This window comes from Balaenoptera borealis (assembly GCF_965194805.1).
Source record: "Balaenoptera borealis genome assembly, chromosome: 5".
NCBI classification, from domain to species: Eukaryota; Metazoa; Chordata; class Mammalia; order Artiodactyla; family Balaenopteridae; genus Balaenoptera; species Balaenoptera borealis.
Window position 1 is genome coordinate 67,505,365 of NC_138862.1, and position 21,190 is coordinate 67,526,554.

Below are 21,190 nucleotides of genomic sequence, written 5' to 3' on the forward strand. Positions count from 1 at the left end.
AAAACAAAAACACTAATTTGAAAAGATACAGGCACTCCAATGTTCATAGCAGCACTATTTACAATAGCCAAGACGTGGAAGCAACCCAAGTGCCCATCAACAGACAACTGGCTTAAGAAGATGTGGTATATATATATACACAATGGAATATTACTCAGCCATAACAAAGAATGAAATATTGCCATTTGCAGCAACATGAATGGACCTAGAGATTACCACACTAAGTGAAGTCAGAAGAGAAAGACAAATACCATATGATATCACTTATATGTGGAATATAACACAAATGAACATATCTAGAAAACAAGTTAGATGACCACTCACTACTTTTTTAAAATTAATTAATTAATTCGTTTATTTATTTTTGGCTGCATTGGGTCTTCGTTGCTGCACGTGGGCTTTCTCTAGTTGCAGCGAGCAGGGGCTACTCTTTGTTGCGGTGCGCAGGCTTCTCATTGCAGTGGCTTCTCTTGTTGCAGAGCTCAGGCCCTAGGCATGCGGGCTTCAGTAGTTGTGGCACGTGGGCTCAGTAGTTGTGTCTCATGGGCTCTAGAGTGCAGGCTCAGTAGTTGTGGCACACGGGCTTAGTTGCTCCTCAGCATGTGGGATCTTCCCGGACCAGGGCTCGAACCTGTGTCCCCTGCATTGGCAGGCGGATTCTCAACCACTGCGCCACCAGGGAAGTCCCGACCACTCACTACTTTTTTCAACGTAGTGCTGGAAGATCTAGGCGAACAATTTACTTTCTCTTCTCTGTCTTCTCATCTGTAAAATGAGAGAGTTGGACTAAGTGATAGCTAAGCCTCCTACCACCTCTAATTTTCTCAGACTGGACTTACTCTATGCCTGATTTCTGAATTACAAAATCTTCCTTTCCCTACCATCCGGGAAAGAAGAGGGCCAGGAGAGGACAGCCACTTGTCATGGCAAGAAATAGGAGAAACAGAAACAGGACCACATGTCACTTGCACAAGTTGCTGCCTCAGCCAATGATAGGTTTAGGTGAAAGCACGGTTATAATTAGAGCAGCAGCGTGTCCTGAGTGCTCCACCAGCCACTGTGGGCACAGATGGATCTGCCAACCACATGCACAGGACCTTGAGAGGCTGCTCGGGCCTTGAAATGATTCTTCTTACAAGGATTTTCCTTCTTCCTCAAGGGAAAGAAAACCCATTGATATAAAACCCCACTTGCCTTCCGGCTTCCCCTGCTAACTGCCACTCCAACAGAGACGGAGTGTGGGCAAATACAGGAGAAAGAAAAAATCGTAAGCTGAGCCTGGTCACATTGCCCCTTGTGATATAGTTTTATTTTTAACTTCAAAACACTTGAAAGATTTCTGTTGAAGTATTTTTCTCCTTTCCCTACCTCCTCGACAAAACTCTGTCCTCTGCTGCAGCCAATGCATGCCGAGCCACCTCCGGCAGTCTACGTGCTCACCATCAAGGGACACAAGTGCAGCAGATGCTGACTCAGCCCATGCCATTAAGGTAAGCTTTTCAATGTGGGCAGGTTCATCAGGGGAAATTTAGAGTGGTGAACACGGAGGCAGAGGCTGAGTGGCATATCACCTTTTTGCTCTGAGTAAGAGGGTTGTTAAGCAAATTAGTTACATATGGGGGAGAAAAGGGTTAGCACTGAGAATGAGACCCAGTCATAGGTAAACTCCTGCTTTGAATATAAAATCTTAGAGCAGGAAGAGATGACCTGCTTTCTAACAGCTTAGGCTCTTTCTTCTAAAATCAACCATAATGGTTATGTGCTATGTCTAAGGTTACACAGTATTGATGGGGGTTCAGGATGGCGGCGGGGAGGAGGTGGTGAGGAAATAGGTGGAAGGCCCAGAACCCAGGATTTCTGTTTTCTGAAGTCCAAATGTTGTGATCTTTCCGCAATCACCATTTGCTATGTTAACTGCAAGTCATTCTCATGTACTTTAAATTCCATCACCTGTGTCACTCTACCAGTTAATTTAGCACAGTTGTATTTACTGCATATATTATTTAAATTCTGCCTGCCTGTTTTTCTTTAACAATATTCCCTAAACATGACTCACTCCTCCCCAGCTCTCTTGAATCCAAATGCATCTATGGAATAGAAGTGAAAGTATTTTACAAGTTGAAAAATGGTATACACATGCAAACCAAAAATTATCACAAATTTGAAACTTGCAAATCCAGGGGGACAAAAGTAAAATGATTAATGATACTGGAGGAGTCAAACACTTTAAAGTGTAGATAGGTTATTTCTAGCTTTGGGAATAACAGCATAGTGTTGCATGCACAAATAAATTGGCAGGGATAAGGGAGCAGTGTTTATTTTCCTGTTTTCCTCTGGACCTCGCTTTAGTGTTATATAGTTAAAAGTTCAGCTAAGGACATCCTAGGAAGTGGCCTGTGCAGCAAAAGGGATTCTGTACACTCTGAACGTTGCAGTGTACAGGCTAAAGCCACCAATGTCAAATAAAAGGAGACCTACCACCAGACACCTTAACTCCTGGTTCCTTCTTGCCTGCCTCTGTAACCTCCAGATGCATCCCATAACTCTGCTATAGGTGTCTGGGTTATAATTATGCCTGTTTGCTAGGCACAATCAAATGCACTGCGTATAATTGCCTAACTTCATTTAATTTTGTCAGAGTTTCCATGGCACAAAGGTCTTCAAGGGGTATACCGGGTACTTTCCTAGCAAGATGGGCATGTTAGCTTAGCAGTAACCACCCAGACCGGCTGACTCAGAGCTACTCCTAAATAATCCATCTAGTTTGCACTTTCTTGGCCAATACAAAACAGTAATTTAAAACACTGAAACTAATAATATAAGTACAAGATATGAGAATTAACTAGCTAATTAAATAACTAGAAAGTTTAAAGGTAGAGAGATTTCTAGTGTAGGTACAGAACTGCAGATGGTGAGGTTGAATAGATTTGAGGGCGGATGGTTTTTAGGGTATAGTGAAAGGGCTGAAATCATAGCCTGAAAGCCCAGGATTATGGGACCAGATGTGGGAATTATCCTCAGCCAACTGGTTGTGTTAAAATTTCAAGATGCAAAGGGATTACTTTAATATTTAACTTTATACATTTTCTTTCCATAGAATTAAGTATCTCCATAGCAGGGAAACAGATTAACAATGTATAATTAAAGTAACAAATTAATTGGCTGGTTAATAGGTTAACAGTTAATCTCTGTCCTTTAACTCTTGACCTTGTCACTTCCACTAAAGTTAAAGCTCAGGAATAAATAATTATTGCCAGGGCTAGCCACATGAGGAGGCAAAATAGTCGCTGCATCATGTGAGGGGTGCTGGGAGGGCCCCTTGCCTAAAAATATCTCCCTGACACCAACCCTGATTGCCTACTAACTTTATAGTGAAGAACGTTAAAACTATTTTCTGTTAATTGCATTCTCTAGTGCTTGAGTCAGTGATTTAAATATACCTGCTTTATGCCTTCTCATGACCTTGTTGGCCAGTGACACTTGGTCACCACCTCTTCCTCATTCTTCCAGGCCTTGTCCTGCTTTGTCCTTGGTACCATCTAAGCTGCCCACATGCCCTTGGTCATCGTCATGCAGGTAGCTCTGTGTGGCACTGGTTTCTACAGAATTTCTCAGTAAACTATCAAGGTGAAGTAGAAAAAAGAAAAGCATGTGATTAGAGTCAGAGACTGTGGGAGCATAAGCAAGACACATTACTTCTCTGGGCCTCAGTTTCTCTTGTAAAAAATGAAGAGTTTAACCTAGACCCTTTCCTAGACCATTTGTTCTACCAGATCAGAAGCTGCATTTCAAAAAAGATTGCCCAGGTGATTCCTATGCACACTGAAGTTTGAGAAGCTCCGGAGCAGAGGATTTCTGTTTATCTATCTGATCCAGATTTCTGATTCTATGACTGTAAGTGTTGAGAACAAGTGTAACCTCCTACAAACAATTCTGGCAGCATTCAGATTGTTGCGGTGCGCGGGCTTCTCATTGCGGTGGCTTCTCTTGTTGCAGAGCACGGGCTCTAGGCACGCAGGCTTCAGTAGTTGTGGCTCGCGAGCCCTAGAGCACAGGCTCAGTAGTTGTGGCGCACGGGCTTAGTTGCTCCATGGCATGTGGGATCTTCCTGGACCAGGGATCGAACCTGTGTCCCCTGCACCGGCAGGCGGATTATTAACCACCACACCATCAGGGAAGTCCAAAACCTTCCTTTTCAAATTAATGAACAAACTAATGTAGGTAAACAATTAAAATTATGAACTTGAGGCCTGGGAAGCAAAGAGGCCTTCAAGTTGCCTTGGGGGCATCTGAAAGGTCCTCCGGGCCTGATACTGTACTATTTGAATTCCTAAGTGCTTGAGAAATGACTGCTTTGTGGTGTTTACAAGGGGCCAAAAGTGGGGGAAATTAGGGAGATTCACATCCTTAAAGGAGTGAGGTAAGATTTTTTTTTTAATGGGGTTTGAGGATGATTAAGCTGGCAGTGTATGTAAGATCCATTGGAGTGGGGGAGAACTAAAAATTGAACAACCAGCCAAGGGCTCTGGGAGTGATGTAATGGGAAGAAATAAGGTCTGGACAAGGGTAGTAACCATGAGAATGACCTTCCTGATAGAGGAAGGATGAACAGTTGAGTGACTCTTGTACACTAGACACGTTCCTTATCTCATTTGATCCTCACACAATCCTATGAGTTATGATGAGCCCCATTTTATGGATGAATAAATTACCTTTAGGGAGATTCAATAACTTGTCAAAAATTACTCAGCAGAACATGAGAGTGTTCATTAATTTACTTTATTTTATTTTTATTTTTTAATTTTTTTGGCCGCTCCGTGCAGTTTATGGGATCGTAATTCCCTGACCAGGGATTAAACCTGCGCTCTTGGCAATGAAAGAGCAGAGTCCTAACCACTGGACCTCAAGGGAATTCCCTCATTAATTTACTGTAGATTGGGTGTGTCAGGTAAGAACTCTGTGGAGGTAGCAGGTAAGGTGATATCTGAATAGCAAGAAGGAACCCATAAGCAATTAAAGAGCAAGGGAAGAATTCTCTTGGGAGAAAGAACAAGTACAGGAATTAGGAATGAGCAGCAAGGCTGGAGCTAAGTGCTCAAGGGCGAGAGGTGAGGTAAAAGAGGCAAGCAAGGGACATTCATGTAGGGCCCTGTGGGCCAAGAAAAGGACATCAGAGCTTATTCCTTGTGATGGGATAGAATCTCCTAAAGATTTTAAGCAGGGAAGTAATGATCTAAAATTAAAAGTTGCTGGGTTAAGAATGGTTAAGAATCCGCCTGCCAATGCAGGAGACGTAGGTTCAAGACCTGGTCCGGGAAGATCCCACGTGCCGCGGAGCAACTAAGCCTGTGCGCCACAACTACTGAGCCTGCGCTCTGGAGCCTGCAAGCCACAACTACTGAGCCCACGTGCCACAACTACTGAAGCCCACGCACCTAGAGCCCGTGCTCCACAACAAGAGAAGCCACCGCAATGAGAAGCCTGTGCACCGCAATGAAGAGTAGCCCTGCTCACTGCAACTAGAGAAAGCCCGCGCACAGCAACAAAGACCCAATGCAGCAAAAAAAAAAAAAAAGTTGTTAAAATCACTCTTTCTGCTGATGAATGGGCATCAAAATGGGAGAAGTAAGACTGATTATAAGGCCGTTTCTCCAGACTGGATGAGAGATGATGGTGCTTGGACCTGGGCCTGGTGGTGGAGATTGAAAGAAATGGATAGATTTGCCAACTGCCTTTACAGATCTTTCTCCTAGGCCTTCCCACCTAACTGGGCAGTAGTTTCTTTGTGATTGGGGCACAATATCAGGCTCATCTAGCTCTCAAACTTGAACTTACAGTAGAATCAGCTGGTAGGTCTGATTCAGTAGGTCTGATTTGGTGGGGCCCAATAATGTACATTTCTAACCAGTTCCCAGGTAATTCTGATGCTATTGGTCTAGGTACCACATTTTAAGGACCACTATTCTAGTTGACTTGCCTTTGCTTATTAACTTACTCCTTTCTGAGTGATCCGCAAAGCACCACAACCTGCGTCAAATAGTGTCTGCTCCCCTGACAATTTCTAAATTCTCCTCTATTTCTTTAAAGAAATATTCATCCCCCAAACTCAGGCACCTGGTCCTTCTACCTACTCATATTCTAGTTAAACTTCATACAGTACAATCAGTAAAATCTAGTTCTGTGCAGCTCTCTCAACTATTTAAGTCTAAATTGTATTACTTTGTCTCCTCTAGACAGGAGAACTTTAAAACAAATTTTGGGGGCTTCCCTGGTGGCACAGTGGTTGGGAAGCCGCCTGCCAATGCAGGGGACACGGGTTTGAGCCCTGGTACAGGAAGATCCCACATGCTGCAGAGCAACTAAACCCGTGCACCACAACTACTGAGCCTGCGTTCTAGAGCCCACGTGCCACAACTACTGAAGCCCGCGCGCCTAGAGCCCGTGCTCTGCAAAGAGAAGCCACCACAATGAGAAACCCATGCATCACAACGAAGAGTAGCCCCCACTCGCCACAACTAGAGAAAGCCCGTGTGCAGCAATGAGGACCCAGCACAGCCATAAATAAATAAATAAACAAACAAACAAATAAATAAATTTATGTTAAAAAAAATGGTCAAAATGGTACATTAAAAAAAAACAAACATATTTTGGGGAGAGTGTTTTTGGCCATAGACTTGATTGAAGTTCATTTTTAAGAGGAGGGAATGTATGTACTGCCTTTTCAGACAGGAAGCAAGAATTTAAAGGTGAATATAGGGGCATAGAAACTGAAGGGGAAAATGTCACCTGGATAACCATACTCTGTTTCAGGCATAGAATTTTGTCAGCTTTTTCACAGTGAAGAGTTTCTATAATCTATATGCTTTGATTTGGTAGGTATTTCATTTTAAATGTCAGACTCCATATTATAGTGCAGATTTTTTTTTAACGATAATGGCAGATAAACACCTGAAAATTTGTTTGTTTTTAATTTATTTATTTATTTATTTTTGGCTGCCTTGGGTCTTCGTTGCTGCGTGTGGGCTTTCTCTAGTTACGGCAATGGGGGGCTAATCCTCGTGGCAGTGTGTGGGCTTCTCATTGCAGTGGCTTCTCTCATTGCAAAGCACGGGCTCTAGGTGCGCAGGCCTCAGTAGTCGTGGCACATGGGCTCAGTAGTTGTGGCTCGTGGTCTCTAGAGCACAGGCTCAGTCGTTGAGGTGCACAGGCTTAGTTGCTCCGCAGCATGTGGGATCTTCCTGGACCAGGGATCGAACCCGTGTCCACTGCATTGGCAAGAAGATTCTTAACCACTGAGCCACCAGGGAAGTCCCTATAGTGCAGATTTTTAACCTTAAAAATCTTCCCTGCCACATTTGTATTCCCTGAAATGCAAAGGCATGGGACCTGCGCAGTCTTCTTGTTTCCTCTATTCAGAAGGGCACAGTATGGGTTGTGGTCCAGAGGGGGACCAAAAAAATAAACTTCATCATAGGCATGGAGGTGCTTCCTAATGTGAAGCATCCAGCTTCTCTACTATTTGGAAAGATTATACAGGTAGACACCTTTCTGTGCCCCAACTGGGGGAAAAAAGGCTTTCCCCTTACAGACTCTAGCCATGGGCTTGCATTCTCCCCAAATCATGGAGATGGACCACAAATGTCTCTATGGGTCTCTGACGGACACAGTGTGAGGTAGCAGACAGTAGAGTTTGAAGCCAGACAAACTTAGGCTTCTTTGTGCCTCAGTGTCCTTATCAGTAAACTGGAGATGGTAATACCCACCTCACATTATTATTGTGAGGATTAAATGAGATGTTATGTAAACGCACATGTTAAGCACTAATATTTTATTTCTCTTCCACTATGACATCCAAAATGGAGAAATCACTCCATCTGGGAAAGTCAGACAGACCCCATGGAGGATAAGGATCCAGTCACTGCACAGGAACAGAAATTGGGAGAACAGGGCATCTCATGTCACAAGACAACCAATGATAAATCTAATTTGATTAAATTGAGGCAACACCAGCTGACTCCAATCTAAGGTGACCAATCAGCTGTCTAAGTTTGCCTGGGAATAAGAGGTTTCCTGGGACCTGGGACTTTCAGTGCTCAAACCAGGAGAGACCGGACAGAGGCAAACCAGGATGATTGGTTACACTGTTTCTCCAGCAATAATTAGACTATCAACAATTTTGGATTGTCCTTTATCTCAGTGGGAAAGATTTCCCCCAGATATACAACAAAAGGTTCAGATGTGATTTTTTTTATGCCCTTAGGCTATATTTGTCTTTCTCCTTTCCTCCACTGCCAAATGTCTCCAAAAAGTCATCTCCACTCAGTGTCTTTCTGCTCAGCACATGCCTTCTCTCAAAGTCACTCATCTGGGGTAGCTCCAGAGCCTGGCAGAAGATCTTTAAATAGCAACATAAAGCAACAGCATCTTTGTTGCCTGCCTGCATTGCTTTTCTTTCCTCTTAAAGGAATATTTTCATATAACCTCAAAGAGATGGAGAGCAATAAGACTCCACCACAAATGTTCCCAGCTTCAATAATGCTGTTGCTAAGAACCATCTTTATAATGCTGAAGGATAAGAAATGATTGGCAACAAGGACCTAATGTGTAGCACAGGGAATTATACTCAATATTTTATAATAACCTATAAGGGAAAATAATCTGAAAAAAAATGGATATAGATGTATATATAACTGAATCACTTTGCTCTACACCTGAAACTAACACAACATTGTAAATCAACTATTCTTCAATTAAAAAAAGAAGAAGGAGAAGAAGGAGAAGGAGAGGAAGAGGAAGAGGAAGAAGAGGGAGAAAAAGAAATGACTGGGCTTAGAGTTCATCACTATTGTCCCTCCAGCCAGACACATGCCTGCTGATAGGGGCAGAGTTCTCACTACATACACTGAGTGCACAGAACTAGCCAGGGCTGCTTTGCCCTTGCTGGAAACTGGGCTCAACTTTGTGACAGAACCCGGTTGGCAAATATGAAGTTGGACATTCCTGGTGCTGTTAGCTTTTTTCACATAACCTTACTCCATTTGTGACCTGCCTCTTCTTCCCCACCTAAAAACCAACAGGGGACCCTGAGTCATCCAGAGTCCATTCTTGATGAATGTCTGTTATGAATAGAAAGCAGATGATCACATTCTCCCAGCCAGGGCACAGGCCCTGCCAACATTGGAGTGTGTGCTTAATAGCTTTCTCCTCGACTCCAAACAAACACTAGATTTTGAATGGCCAAGGGTCCCACCTCACAGCTGAAATGCAAATGCTCTGGCAAGAGCTCTTTGGGGACCTGCCATGAGCAGTGGCATTGTCTTCCCTGTTCTTAACCTCACAGCAGCATTGGAGGCCATCACTCACCCTTTCCTTTACATCTGGCAACATAGTCCTGACTCTCTTAGCTCACTGGTCTCTCCTCTGGCTCTGCTTCTTCTTATTGTCCCCAAAGTGGTCATACTTAGCCTTGACCTTCATGGCTCAGATTTCTATTCTGTGTTCTCACTTCCCCAGTTATGGCTTCCTCTTACTTTTAAGTGGATAATTCTCAAGTCTGCACCTCTATATTCTAACTCCTCATCTTCCCACCCACATGATCTGTCATCACCTAAAGCAACTTGTATTACACTCGCTGGACCCATTTTTCTTCCCAAAACAGTTCTCTCCTTAGACCTCTATTTTTCTCAGAATTACACCCAACATTCTCTCTTCTTAGTTCACCTTCTTGGCATCACCTTTGACTCTTCTTCTTCCCCCATCTCCAGCCAGAAACAAAAATGTTAGTTGATCCTCCCTTGTAATGTCTCCTGTCTGTCTCATCTTGCCTATTTCTACTGTCATCAGTCTCACAATCTCAGCCTCCATCATGTTCTCTACATAGCAGTTTCTAACTCTAGGTCTTTCCACTCCATTCTTCCACTACTACTGGTTAACACCCCAATTACAATGGTAAATGGTTCCTTATCGGGTACCAAATAATTCTAGATGCTTGAGCCTAATATTTATGAATTTCTACAAGTCCATAATGGGCTTTTTCCCCCCAGGAGTGATCTGGAATATGGCAGGAGCCTACCTGAATGTTAAATTGTATGTTAAAAGATCAAGTAGCTAGACTCTTGCATCCAAAAGATGTGCTCTTTGCCTGATCCTATTCTGCTCCATCTCAGTCCTACCCTCACAGCCTTTCCACTCTGCTCAGCTCCCTCTCTGTCTGATTAATCTTCTAGTTAGCCCTGAAGCTACTGATGGTCAGGCTGACTATTAGGGTATGGGGTATCCCTCTATACCCTAAGAGGGATTCTGGCGTGATCCCTCTTTCACACTTATAGTGCATGAGTCAGATGGGGAATGTGTTAAGAATGTAAATTCCAGGATACACCCTTCGCTCAGGTCAGGGGTGCAGCCAGCATCTAGAGCAGTGTTGTCCAACAGAGTAGCTACTGATCACTTGAAGTGTAGCTAATATGACTTGAGGCACTGAATTATTAATTCTAGTTCATTTTGATTAATTTAAATTTAAATAGCCACATGTGGCCAGTGGCTACCATATTGAACAGTAGGGATCTATATATATATTTTTTAAACATCTTTATTGAAGTATAATTGCTTCACAATGGTGTGTTAGTTTCTGCTTTATAACAAAGTGAATCAGCTACACATATACACACGTTCCCATATCTCCTCCCTCCTGCATCTCCCTCCCTCCCACCCTCCCCATCCCACCCCGCCAGGCGGTCACAAAGCACTGAGCTGATCTCCCTGTGCTATGCGTCTGCTTCCCACTAGCTATCTATTTTACATTTGGTAGTGTATATATGTCCATGACACTCTCTTACCCTGTCACATCTCACCCCTCCCCCTCCCCATATCCTCAAGTCCATTCTTTAGTAGGTCTGTGTCTTTATTCCCATCTGGAGAGGGTGTGGAGAAAAGGGAACACTCTTGTACTGTTGGTGGGAATGTAAATTGATACAGCCACTATGGAGAACAGTATGGAGTTTCCTTAAAAAACTAAAAATAGAACTACCATACGACCCAGCAATCCCACTACTGGGCATATACCCTGAGAAAACCATAATTCAAAAAGAGTCATGTACCAAAATGTTCATTGCAGCTCTATTTACAATAGCCAGGACATGGAAGCAACCTAAGTGTCCATCATCGGATGAATGAATAAAGAAGATGTGGCACATATATACAATGGAATATTACTCAGCCATAAAAAGAAATGAAATGGAGGGATCTATATATTTAACAAGAATCACAGTTGATTCTAATGAACAATAGTGTTTAAAGCCACTTTAACAAGCAGTCCAGGTGACCCTTATGCTCACTTACTGGTACATAGTAGGTAATCAAAAACGTTTGTTGAATGAATGGATGAACAAATGAATACATGAATGAAGTAGCATACAATTTCCTTGAGATTTAAGGCTGTCTCTTCTAAAAACGAAAAGTTGAGGGGGATTTTCCAGATGAAAAGAGGCTAAAAAGATTTAACAAACAAATGTAATAAATTAACCTTAAAGGGATCCTGGTTCAAAACTGAGTTGTTTTTTAATAAGTACAGAAGATATTTTGGGGATAATTGGGGAAATTTGAATATAGACAGCATGTTACATGATATTAGAAAATTATTTTTAGTTTTCTTAGGTGAGATAATGTTACTGTAGTTACAAAAAATGTCTTTATTCTTAGGAAATACATGCTGAAGTACTTACAGATGAAGTGTCATGACATCAGCAACTTATCTTCAAGTGGTTTGGCAAAAAATGTGTGTGTGTATGTGTGTGTGTGTGTGTGTGTGTGTGTGTGTGTGTGTGTGTGTTTGTTGAGAGAGAGAGAAAGTGAAAGGGGCAAAATGTTAACAATTGTTATATCTAGGTAGAGTATATTTGACTGCAAAATGTGGGCCAGGACACTTACCTCCAGGGTGGTGGAAGAATACGTGAAGTCTCTTTAGCCCCTGTTAAAACAGATAAAATACTTTTCTTACTAATCATTCATACTTATATTTTCCCCTAGAGTTACAAAGCAAGAAGAAATTTGGAAGCTATGGTAAGTACCAGGTGTTTATTGGAACTTTACCTTTCACAGGTCCAGGTCTGGCTTCATTTAGCCTGTAGCCCAAGCATCTGGCAGATTTATCCTTTTGGTCTGATGATATATATTGGCTTTTTGCCAAACCAGAGATGCTAGAGCAGAACCTAGAAGAAACCGACACAGAATAGGGGGAAAGCAGAGACCTGAGAAAGATCTGTGAGCAAAGATTTTTAGTAAAATTTTACATATGAAAAAGCAAAAAATCCAGGTATAATCTAAATGGCTAACAATTCCTTCATTCAGCAAATATTACTGAATGCTTACAATGGTCCAGGTCCTGTGACAGGTGCTGGGGACCAAAATGTGAACAAAATCAGACATGCCCCATGTCCTCCCAGCATACCCCCTAGTGGTAGTTGGTTAAATGAATGACAGAACACTCATTCTGGAAGGTTACACTCCCATTATGAAGAAAGTTTGCAAAGAAAAATTAATAAAACAGCCTAGACAGGTCATAATAGCAAGTTAAAGCAGAACGCAAAATTGTATTCATAGTATTAACTGTGTCATATAAATCCTCCACAACCCACAACTCAAAAACAGCAATTGTCAACCTTGTAGCCCATTACTTTCACCTGTGTTTTTTTTCTATTCTCAACACAGCTAATACATAGAATAAACTATTGGAAAATAAAGAGAAGAGTATTGATAGCTGTTATTTCTAGGTTGTGGGATTATGAGTGTTTTTGGTTTCTTCTTATGATTTTCTATATTTTTCAAGATTCCTACAATAAACATGAATAAACAGGAAATAAGTCAATTAAAACTTAAACACTCACAGACATGCATAGAGCTTCTCTTCCAGCAGTCATTTGTTTTCTCTTTCCCCTTGCCTTTGGTGTCTCCAGCGTAGGGCGCACAGGCCTCCACCAGGGCAGCACAGGCACTGTGACAGATGCTTCAACCGTCACTGCCACATGCCTGTGGAGCCTGGTGTCTCCTGCCTGGTGATAAACTGCCACCTGTCCTGCGGCGCTACCTTCCACATGTGCAAAGAAGCAGAGCACGAGCTCCTGTGCCCTTTAGAGCAGGTTCCGTGCCTCAACTCCGAATCTGGCTGCCCCCTTTCCATTTCCCGCCACAAGCTGGCCAAGCACCTGCAAGTGTGCCCCGCCAGCGTGGTCTGCTGCTCGATGGAGTGGAACCGCTGGCCAAACGTGGACTCTGAAACAGCCCTTCACGAGAACATCATGAAAGAGACCCCCAATGAGGAGTGCTTGGACACAGCCCTGGCCCTCCAAGACCAGAAGGTCCTCTTTAGATCTCTGAAAATGGTAGAACTTTTCCCAGAAGCTAGAGAACCCATGGAAGAGGAACCTACCATGAATGGTGAAGCCAGCTGGAAGGAAATGGAAGGAGCGGTGGGCGGGGCAGATGCTGGTTTGGTAACAAGCGGCTCTCTGTCAACCACCAACGGAGAGGTGGCAGAGCTGAGTCAAGAAGAACGAGAGGTATTAGCCAAAACCAAAGAAGGGATGGACCTAGCCAAGTTTGACAAGTGGGAAAATATGTTCAGCAAAGAGCACGCGGCCTCTGCTTTAACGAGCTCATCAGTGAGCAGTGAGGGCACGAGCAGGGACGGCCCAGAGAAAGAACAGATTTCCAGCAGCAACAACACAGTAGAAGAGAGCACTGCCAAAGGGAAAGAGACACAGGAAGACCAGAAGCAGCGGGACTTTCATGCAGCCATAGAAAAGTCAGGGCTTGCCCCTTGGCAGGATGGTGTTCTGGAAAGACTGAAAACAGCTATGGATGCAAAGGACTATAATATGTACCTGGTGCACAATGGGAGGATGCTTATTCACTTTGGTCAGTTGCCTGCTTGTACACCTAAAGAGAGAGACTTTGTTTATGGCAAACTTGAGGCTCAGGAAGTGAAGACGGTTTACACCTTCAAAGTTCCCGTGAGCTACTGCTGGAAGCGGGCTCACCTCAGAGACACCTTGTCGAGTTGTAGGCCAAGTGAACACAAGGCAGTAGATACTTTGGATTTAGGGATCACTGTGGAGGACCTGCCCAAATCAGATCTCATCAAGACCACCCTGTTGTGTGCTCTGGAAAGAGAACTCAAAGGTCATGTCATCTCTGAATCCAGGAGCATTGATGGGCTGTTCATGGATTTTGCTACACAGACATACAGTTTTGAGCCAGAACAATTTTCCTCCAGGACGGTGCTGGCTGACCTTCTAACCACTGCCAACCTGAATGGGCTCCATATGGAGCTCCACAGTGAGTGTGTGACCAGGAGACACAACAAGAGCAGTTCTGCCTTTACTTTCACTTGCAACAAATTCTTCAGGAGGGATGAATTCCCTCTACATTTCAAGAATGTCCACACAGACATTCAGTCATGTCTCAATGGTTGGTTCCAGCACCGATGCCCCCTTGCCTACTTGGGATGTACCTTTATTCAAAACCATTTCTGTCCCCCAGGGCAAAAGGCAAAAGTAATCTATAGTCAGGAGCTCAAGACCTTTGCCATCAAGCCGGAGGTTGCTTCAGAGCTGAGTGAGGGAGGGAACAGCCATCTCTCAGGCCGTGAAGGAAAAAGCCAGAATTCTCTAACCAGCCTGCCCCTGGAGGTTTTGCAGTACATTGCTGGGTTCTTAGACAGCGTCAGCCTATCCCAGCTCTCCCAGGTGTCCGTGCTGATGAGGAATATCTGTGCCACTTTGTTACAAGAGAGAGGGATGGTCCTCCTGCAGTGGAAGAAGAAGAGGTATTCCCATGGAGGCACCTCGTGGAGAGTTCACAGAAAGGCAAGTAAATAGTCATTCACTTATTCATTCATTCAACAAGTATTTACTAAGGGCCTTCTGTGCACCAAGCAGTGTACTAGGCACTGAGATTGTACTAGGTTACCGGGAATAAAACACAGTCTATGAACTCAAGGAGGTCAGCATAGTAGAGGAGACAGACCCATAAACTTAAAAATGGCAATACAAATGGTAATGCCTATTTATGTATGTGTCCTGCATGTCTTCCGTTTGCTCACATGATCCATTCTCCATCGTGATCTGTCCCCCAGGAGGCTGATCTTTACAGACTAGCTTAACCAGCTCCCCTGCCCTCCAGCTTCCAGTTGGGCTAATCTAACGGGAGTGTATCAGCAGGAGATGGTCAGGAGGGAGAAGAGTGAGGTTGACATAGCTATTCTTCTGGCTTCCTCCCTGCATGCATTCTCCCCTGCACGACATTTTGCACTGGCCATGTCCCTCCAGCTGTATCTGATGGCTCTCTCCACACAGGTTACCGATTCTGGGTTCCATTGACTTCCTTCCTCCCTTTCAGGCCTAGGGTAGTAACACTCTAGATTGTTACTAGCCTGGGTTTTCTATACTCTGCCCACACATTTGTATATCATTCCTTTATAAAATTGTCTTCAGATTACCCAGTTTGAGCGTGCCATCTGTTTTCTGCCTGGACTCCAACTGATACAATATGCCAACAAATTCTCCTCAGCCCTATGTCAACTAATTTATTTACAAACAAGTTTTGCCCCTGTTGAATTCATTTTGAAATTCTAAAATAATTTGGTCCACTGATTTCCCCTGGTTCAAATGCTTATTTAATTTTTTAAAAAAACTCTGCTGTATAGATCAAAGAATCTTTCCCTTTGGAAAAACCTCATTCCCTTTTCCCAATCAGGTTAGGCTTGCTTAACTGTATTATAAGTTCTATTGGCTTGTACTGTATAGAAGTGAAACTCCCAATTCGTCATATCCAAGGTGCCGTAGCATCCTCTCTTATGGTACATATATTGGTAATGCGAATCACAAATTTATGATGCCCATTTAGGTCAATAATTCCAAAATCTCACTGTTGAGTCTCTTCCCAGTATGTGGGTATATGCAAACTGGTATTGGGGAGTTAGGAGATGTTTACATCTATTTTTATTGATTATGTCTAAAACATCTTGCATATTTTCTATTATTTATTCCCGGAGCAGTCTTCTTCAAAAAATAATTATCAGACTCTCTCTCATGAATTCATGCTTGAATCCATGCCTGCAATCCATGTGTTAGATAATGACTGCCAACCAACCATGTGTTAGGGATAAACATGAATGAGACTAAGACCCTGCCTTTGGGAACTGTATCGCCAAGATACAATGTATCATCTAGAACTACCTAATATCTTCCTCTGTAAAATCAAATGCAAATAATTTAAGTTACATACTAGAAATTTCATTATTTTTTGGCTCACATTTTTTCCCAATTCAGTGATTGCTGACCACTCTTAAATATCATTTGGGACAAACTAATTTCCTTGCAGAAAGGAAGAAAGAGAATTTAGTTGGAGCTAAAGAATGCTCATATTAAAATGGCCTTTTAAAGTACAAAGGGAAATAGTTCCAAGATCACAGGATACACTTTTCTTATATAGTAACAATGACAAGAAACTGAGGGTGAAATGATCAGGTTGAAGGATATCAGATTATGTCTATCCTCATAGCCAGATTTTAAAACTAGTGGCTTTGCCACCACATCCTAGGTGGAAAGGCCCATAGGGATTTGAGTGCCAGACTTCTAGATTTCTCCTAAGGTTTCTGTTCTAGTGAGACTCTTATTAGTTAGCATACTTTTAGTTTTAAGCAATAGAAAACCAACTTAACAGGACAAACAATAAAGGGAATTTATTGGCCTATATAACTGAAGAGTGCAAAGGTGATGGCTTCAGGTATGGCTTGATCTAGCAGCCCAAAATGCCCCCAAATGACCGTTTTACTCTCTATTTCTTATCTCTACTTCCTCGCTTGTGGCTCCACTCTAAGACACAGTTCTCCCTTCATGGTCCCTGGTGGCTGCCAGAAGCTCCTAAGACTTTAGCTTCCAAGTTCAAGCACAGAGGGGAAAAGAGACTCTGCTTCTTGGTATCACAAACAAAAGTTCTGGAGTAGAGTCTCATTGGCACTGGTTGTCCTGATTTGAACCATATGTCTATTCTAGAACTAACCACTGTTCCTGGGGAGGTGGGGGATGGGGGAAGGGTGTATGTCAATAAGCAGATTGGTGTTAGTCATTTCCACACAACACATGGCTGGCTGGGATGATTATCAGTTGGAAGGGGGAACTAGGAATTGGATGCTGGAGAAAGGACTAACAAATGTATGCTGCAGCCACTAAATACTCTCAGGAATCTAAGAACAGGAAGAACAGAAAGGCATTTCCCCACACTGTTCAAACAAAGCCGGCCTGAGGGTTATCACCCCAGTGTTTACTTTGGAGCTTCTCTCTTTCCTCATAGATCTGGCAGTTCAGCAGCCTCTTCTCCAAAATCAAGAGCTGGGAGTTTAATGAAGTTGCCTCCATGTCTGAGCACCTGAAGTCCTGTCCTTTCAACGTTGTAGAACACAAGACTGACCCGATTCTTTTGACCAGCATGTGTCAGCCCCGTGAGCAGGCCTGAGAGACTTTAGTCACCACCTTTAAAGCCAGACCAAGAGGAAGACACACCTACTAAAGGCTCAGAAGCCACCATTCTTGGATTCCCACTCAGGGTTACTGAAAGTTCGACAGAGTTTGGTTTTGAGGACTTCCTTCTGTAAACTGCAAATGTGCTTATCTGGGTGTTTTGGAACATGCAATGTCCTTCAAAACCTGAGCAGCTGCACAAAGTCGAAGAATTTCCTAAGCCACGGCTTGTATAACTGCTATAGTGCCATACTGATAACTTATTCCCCCCCCGCCACCACTTTTTTTCTAAAATAAATCAGTCTGTGAAGTATTTTAAATAGGTGACTTGAGGCCATTTGGAAGATGAGTCCAAGTCCTTAGGAGATGAGAGAGCCGTGAAATTCCATAACCAGCACAGGCCTGTGCTTTTGTGGAGAGCTTTTCAGTTTATAAGCACTTTCAATGATATGGAGTAGGCATTGTAGGGATGGGGACTGACATGCCTCCCAGGGCACCCAGGGTGAAGGGCACAGTTTGAAGTTTCTGGACCTGGGGTTGTCTTGACAGTCAAGTCCAGGGCTTTTTTTAGTTGCCCCATTGCCTCTAAGCCCAGACAGTCCAAACAGCCTGAAAGAATAGAGACCTAGGCTAAGCACAACAGCCTCGAGGACACCAAAGGCCACAGGATGAGAGGTGGAAATGAGGTCCTAGAATGAGATTGTTGTGTAGAATCTTGGCAACATATAGAAGGACAGCCTTGGAAAATGAAGAAGAGTCCAGAGGAGATATTATATTTATGGAGAAAATTAGGACCAAAAGCCAGAGCCTACTTTCAAACATTTTAATAGTGATTTGAGAGTCAAGGTTCTTTTCCTCTGAAAATTATATTATCCGTCTGGATTAGGGAGACCACAGGCATGGGCCAGCACCACCCTGGGCTAAGTGAAATGATCACGAGACACTAACACCAACTTCAGTGTCATGTCAGAATGCACAGGGTAGCCCAAGGAGACCTCGTATCTGGAAAAGTCCAGACAAGGCCCACTGCAGCTCCTGTGGTACCAGTCGCCAGGTCCTAGACATCACTTGAGTACCCCATCGGGAATCTTGAGAAGGAAGACATCTGAACATAGTGATTCCCTATAATTGCTCTTACCTATTACTGGCCATGACTGCATTCTGTCAAAAATGTGTGACACTTCTGGGTTTTGGTAACAAATAGTTAAAACTTATGAGAACAAAAGTAAAATAAAAATACACAATAGATACTGGCATCCCCTAAAGCAGGGTTTCATGGAACTACTGACATTTTAGACTGGATAATTCTTTGTCATAAGGGACTGTCCTATGTGTTGTAGGATGTTTAGCAACATCCTTGACCTCTATCCAATAGATACCAGTAGCACCCCTACAGCTATAACAACCAAAAATGTCTCCAGACATTGCTAAAAATCCTCTGGGAGCAAAACCACTCCTGGTTGAGAACAACTGCCCTAAAGAATGACATGCCAATGGCAGTAAATTAGGATAAGCTTTTTAGTACAGCAAATTCTTATCTCACATAGTTATCTACAATGGTCATGATTTCATGTAGCTCTTCTTTCTTTACCAAATAGGTTTTAGACACATGATGATTTTAACTTGGGAACCAAATGGAGCTGGTTTGTTTGGTGTGGCTTCACGTCCTTGGGTCACAGTGCAAAAAGTATATCCTATCAGCTCTCCAGGTATAGCTAAAGCCAGGAAGGTTGAGCTATTTATCTTAACCCTAACTGTAACTCTCACCCTAGCCCTAGCCCTAACCTTAACCCTCTCTCCTTAATCGATGCCGTTTTCCTAGCAGTCCTCAGCAAGTGAGAAAGAAGGGAAAAGGAGGATGGGCATTGTGGGGAAGCAGAGAACAAAGAATTTAACCAACAACAACAAAAAAGAGTCTAGTCAATATGAATGTTTGTTATTGCCTGGGTTTCCCTCTGAACATGGTCCAGAGCTGGTATAGATGAAGTAGATGACACCCCTGAGAAGAGTCAAGAAGGCATTAGAGCAAATCCCAGAGTAGAAGTATGCTTATCTTCCATTATAATGTGCCACTTGGTACTATTCAGTAACGTAACTCTATTTTTCCTAATCCTTATTGTTTGGTTTATATTTCACATTTGTATATAAGGCGCCATTTTCTAAAAAATATAACTAGAGTGTGAGCTAAGATTTTATTCAGTGAAGATGAATAACTGCGACAGCTAAGCAGTGAAGTGGGAGAAAAGGAACCGATCCAGGGTTCAGTTCCGTGTGTTTTGAATCTAGTCCTTCCTATATGGAGGAAGAAGTTTCTGAAAATCCATTTTGGGTTTCTTATTTTATTAGAAAAAGAAAGCAAGGGGAGCTGTAGACTAAGGGAGGTGAAAATCTGGGGCAACCGTGAGCTGGATGAGAAGTACAGAGAAAGGAAGAGAGCAGAGGGCTCTTCCTTGACACTCTGGGCAGCCCAGGGTTCGGGAGGGCATTCAGGAGACTAACCGCACTGCTCTGTGGGCCCCACCCTTCCAGGCACACTTTACTTTCCCAGCTGCTGCCTTCAGCACAATACTGAGCTGATCAACATCATCAAACGCATTTTACAAGGTATCTGATTGTATATGTCGCAGGAAACCAGAGTATTGCAGGTATCCACTGGCCTACACAATCAAGCACATTTTATGGTGAGAGGGCAATTGGAGAAAAAGGGAAGCCTTTTAGAGAGACGGTGGAGTAGACAGATGATTTGATCAGTGGGATGAAGCCGTAGTGAGCAGCACGTGCAGCAAGCATCATCTGAGAGAGGCAAGACGGCTAGACACGGCTTCAGATTAAGAAGCAGCTAAGGAGAGTGAAAGGGGACTGTGGACCCAAGAACAGGAGCCTGGACAGGGAGGTGTCTGCGAGCAGAGCCCTTGAAGAGAATCACCGCCAAGAAAGTCAGTCCAAGTAGAGATCAGCCGAATGTGGAGGGCGAGGTCTATAGAACTGAGGCAGAAAGGACTTTATTGCCTTAATAATATAAGGATCTGGAAAAGAAGTTTCTGTCTTATAATGAAGGGAAAAGTGAAAAGCAAGGTGGAACTTGGATGTAAGAATAAAACCACTGCAAAAGTCTGATCTATGTGTGATGTCAGATCAAACTGAAGTGAAGAATGAGATTGTGTATATCTAGTGTGACTTACCTCTATACACTGGAAACCCCAATGTCTCTATAGGCAGAAATAAAAGCTGCTTTTCACTCTGAAAGTCTAACTGGGTGAATCTTATAAGTGAGGTGTAGAGACAGATGTGTGACTCACTGGCATAGAGGTCGCTGTGGAAACAAAGGTGTGTGTGTCTTGAAGAAAAGCCAAGGAATGAGCCTGAGGGATGCAGTGCTCTAAGCACATGCACAGCTCACCAATGAACTTTTATAAAGTCCTGCAGCAACTATGGGTCTCAGACACCAATCCTAGCTCTTCCTTGATCCCACTGTCTTCTCCATCTTTGAAAGCTGAACCCAACTTCAGATACCAGTTATAGCACAGACTTCTATTTTCCACCAACCAAAGATCCCCTATACCAAATCCCTGACTTACATTTCGATTTGATTTTGGTTTTGCCTAGGATCTCCTATTCTAGACCTTGCCGAGCCCAATGGCCTGGGGTTAGAATAAACTCACCGTGTCCTGGCC

At 43.2% G+C, this 21,190-nt stretch overlaps 2 protein-coding genes across 7 annotated transcripts in view; one reads left to right on the forward strand and one right to left on the reverse strand.

Annotated features, from left to right (window-relative positions):
• Nucleotides 1-353: 353 nt before the first annotated feature.
• HCLS1 (hematopoietic cell-specific Lyn substrate 1) overlaps nucleotides 354-21,190 on the reverse strand; it is a 50,469-nt gene continuing 29,632 nt past the window's right edge. Inside the window, exons 15-18 of one of the 2 annotated variants that reach the window (XM_082394938.1) lie at nucleotides 12,088-12,206; nucleotides 11,926-11,965; nucleotides 3,441-3,619; nucleotides 354-765 (exon numbers count right to left, since the gene is read on the reverse strand). The gene's annotated coding sequence lies outside the window, so the exon portion shown is untranslated. The remainder of the gene's footprint in view (nucleotides 766-3,440; nucleotides 3,620-11,925; nucleotides 11,966-12,087; nucleotides 12,207-21,190) is intronic. The other variant, XM_082394939.1, reaches the window with a different exon arrangement.
• On the forward strand, nucleotides 1,032-20,762 carry FBXO40 (F-box protein 40). Of its 5 annotated transcripts, none has more exons than XM_082394911.1 (5): nucleotides 1,032-1,267; nucleotides 1,349-1,490; nucleotides 12,025-12,057; nucleotides 12,951-14,861; nucleotides 17,350-20,762. In XM_082394911.1, the coding sequence occupies exons 2-5, from the start codon at nucleotides 1,407-1,409 to the stop codon at nucleotides 17,509-17,511; spliced, it is 2,190 nt and encodes a 729-aa protein (XP_082251037.1). In that variant the 5' UTR covers nucleotides 1,032-1,267; nucleotides 1,349-1,406; the 3' UTR covers nucleotides 17,512-20,762. The 5 variants fall into 5 exon arrangements, with proteins under 5 accessions (XP_082251037.1, XP_082251036.1, XP_082251038.1 ...); XM_082394910.1 differs by having other exon boundaries at nucleotides 1,400-1,490; XM_082394912.1 differs by lacking the exon at nucleotides 1,032-1,267 and adding an exon at nucleotides 3,774-3,894 and having other exon boundaries at nucleotides 1,400-1,490.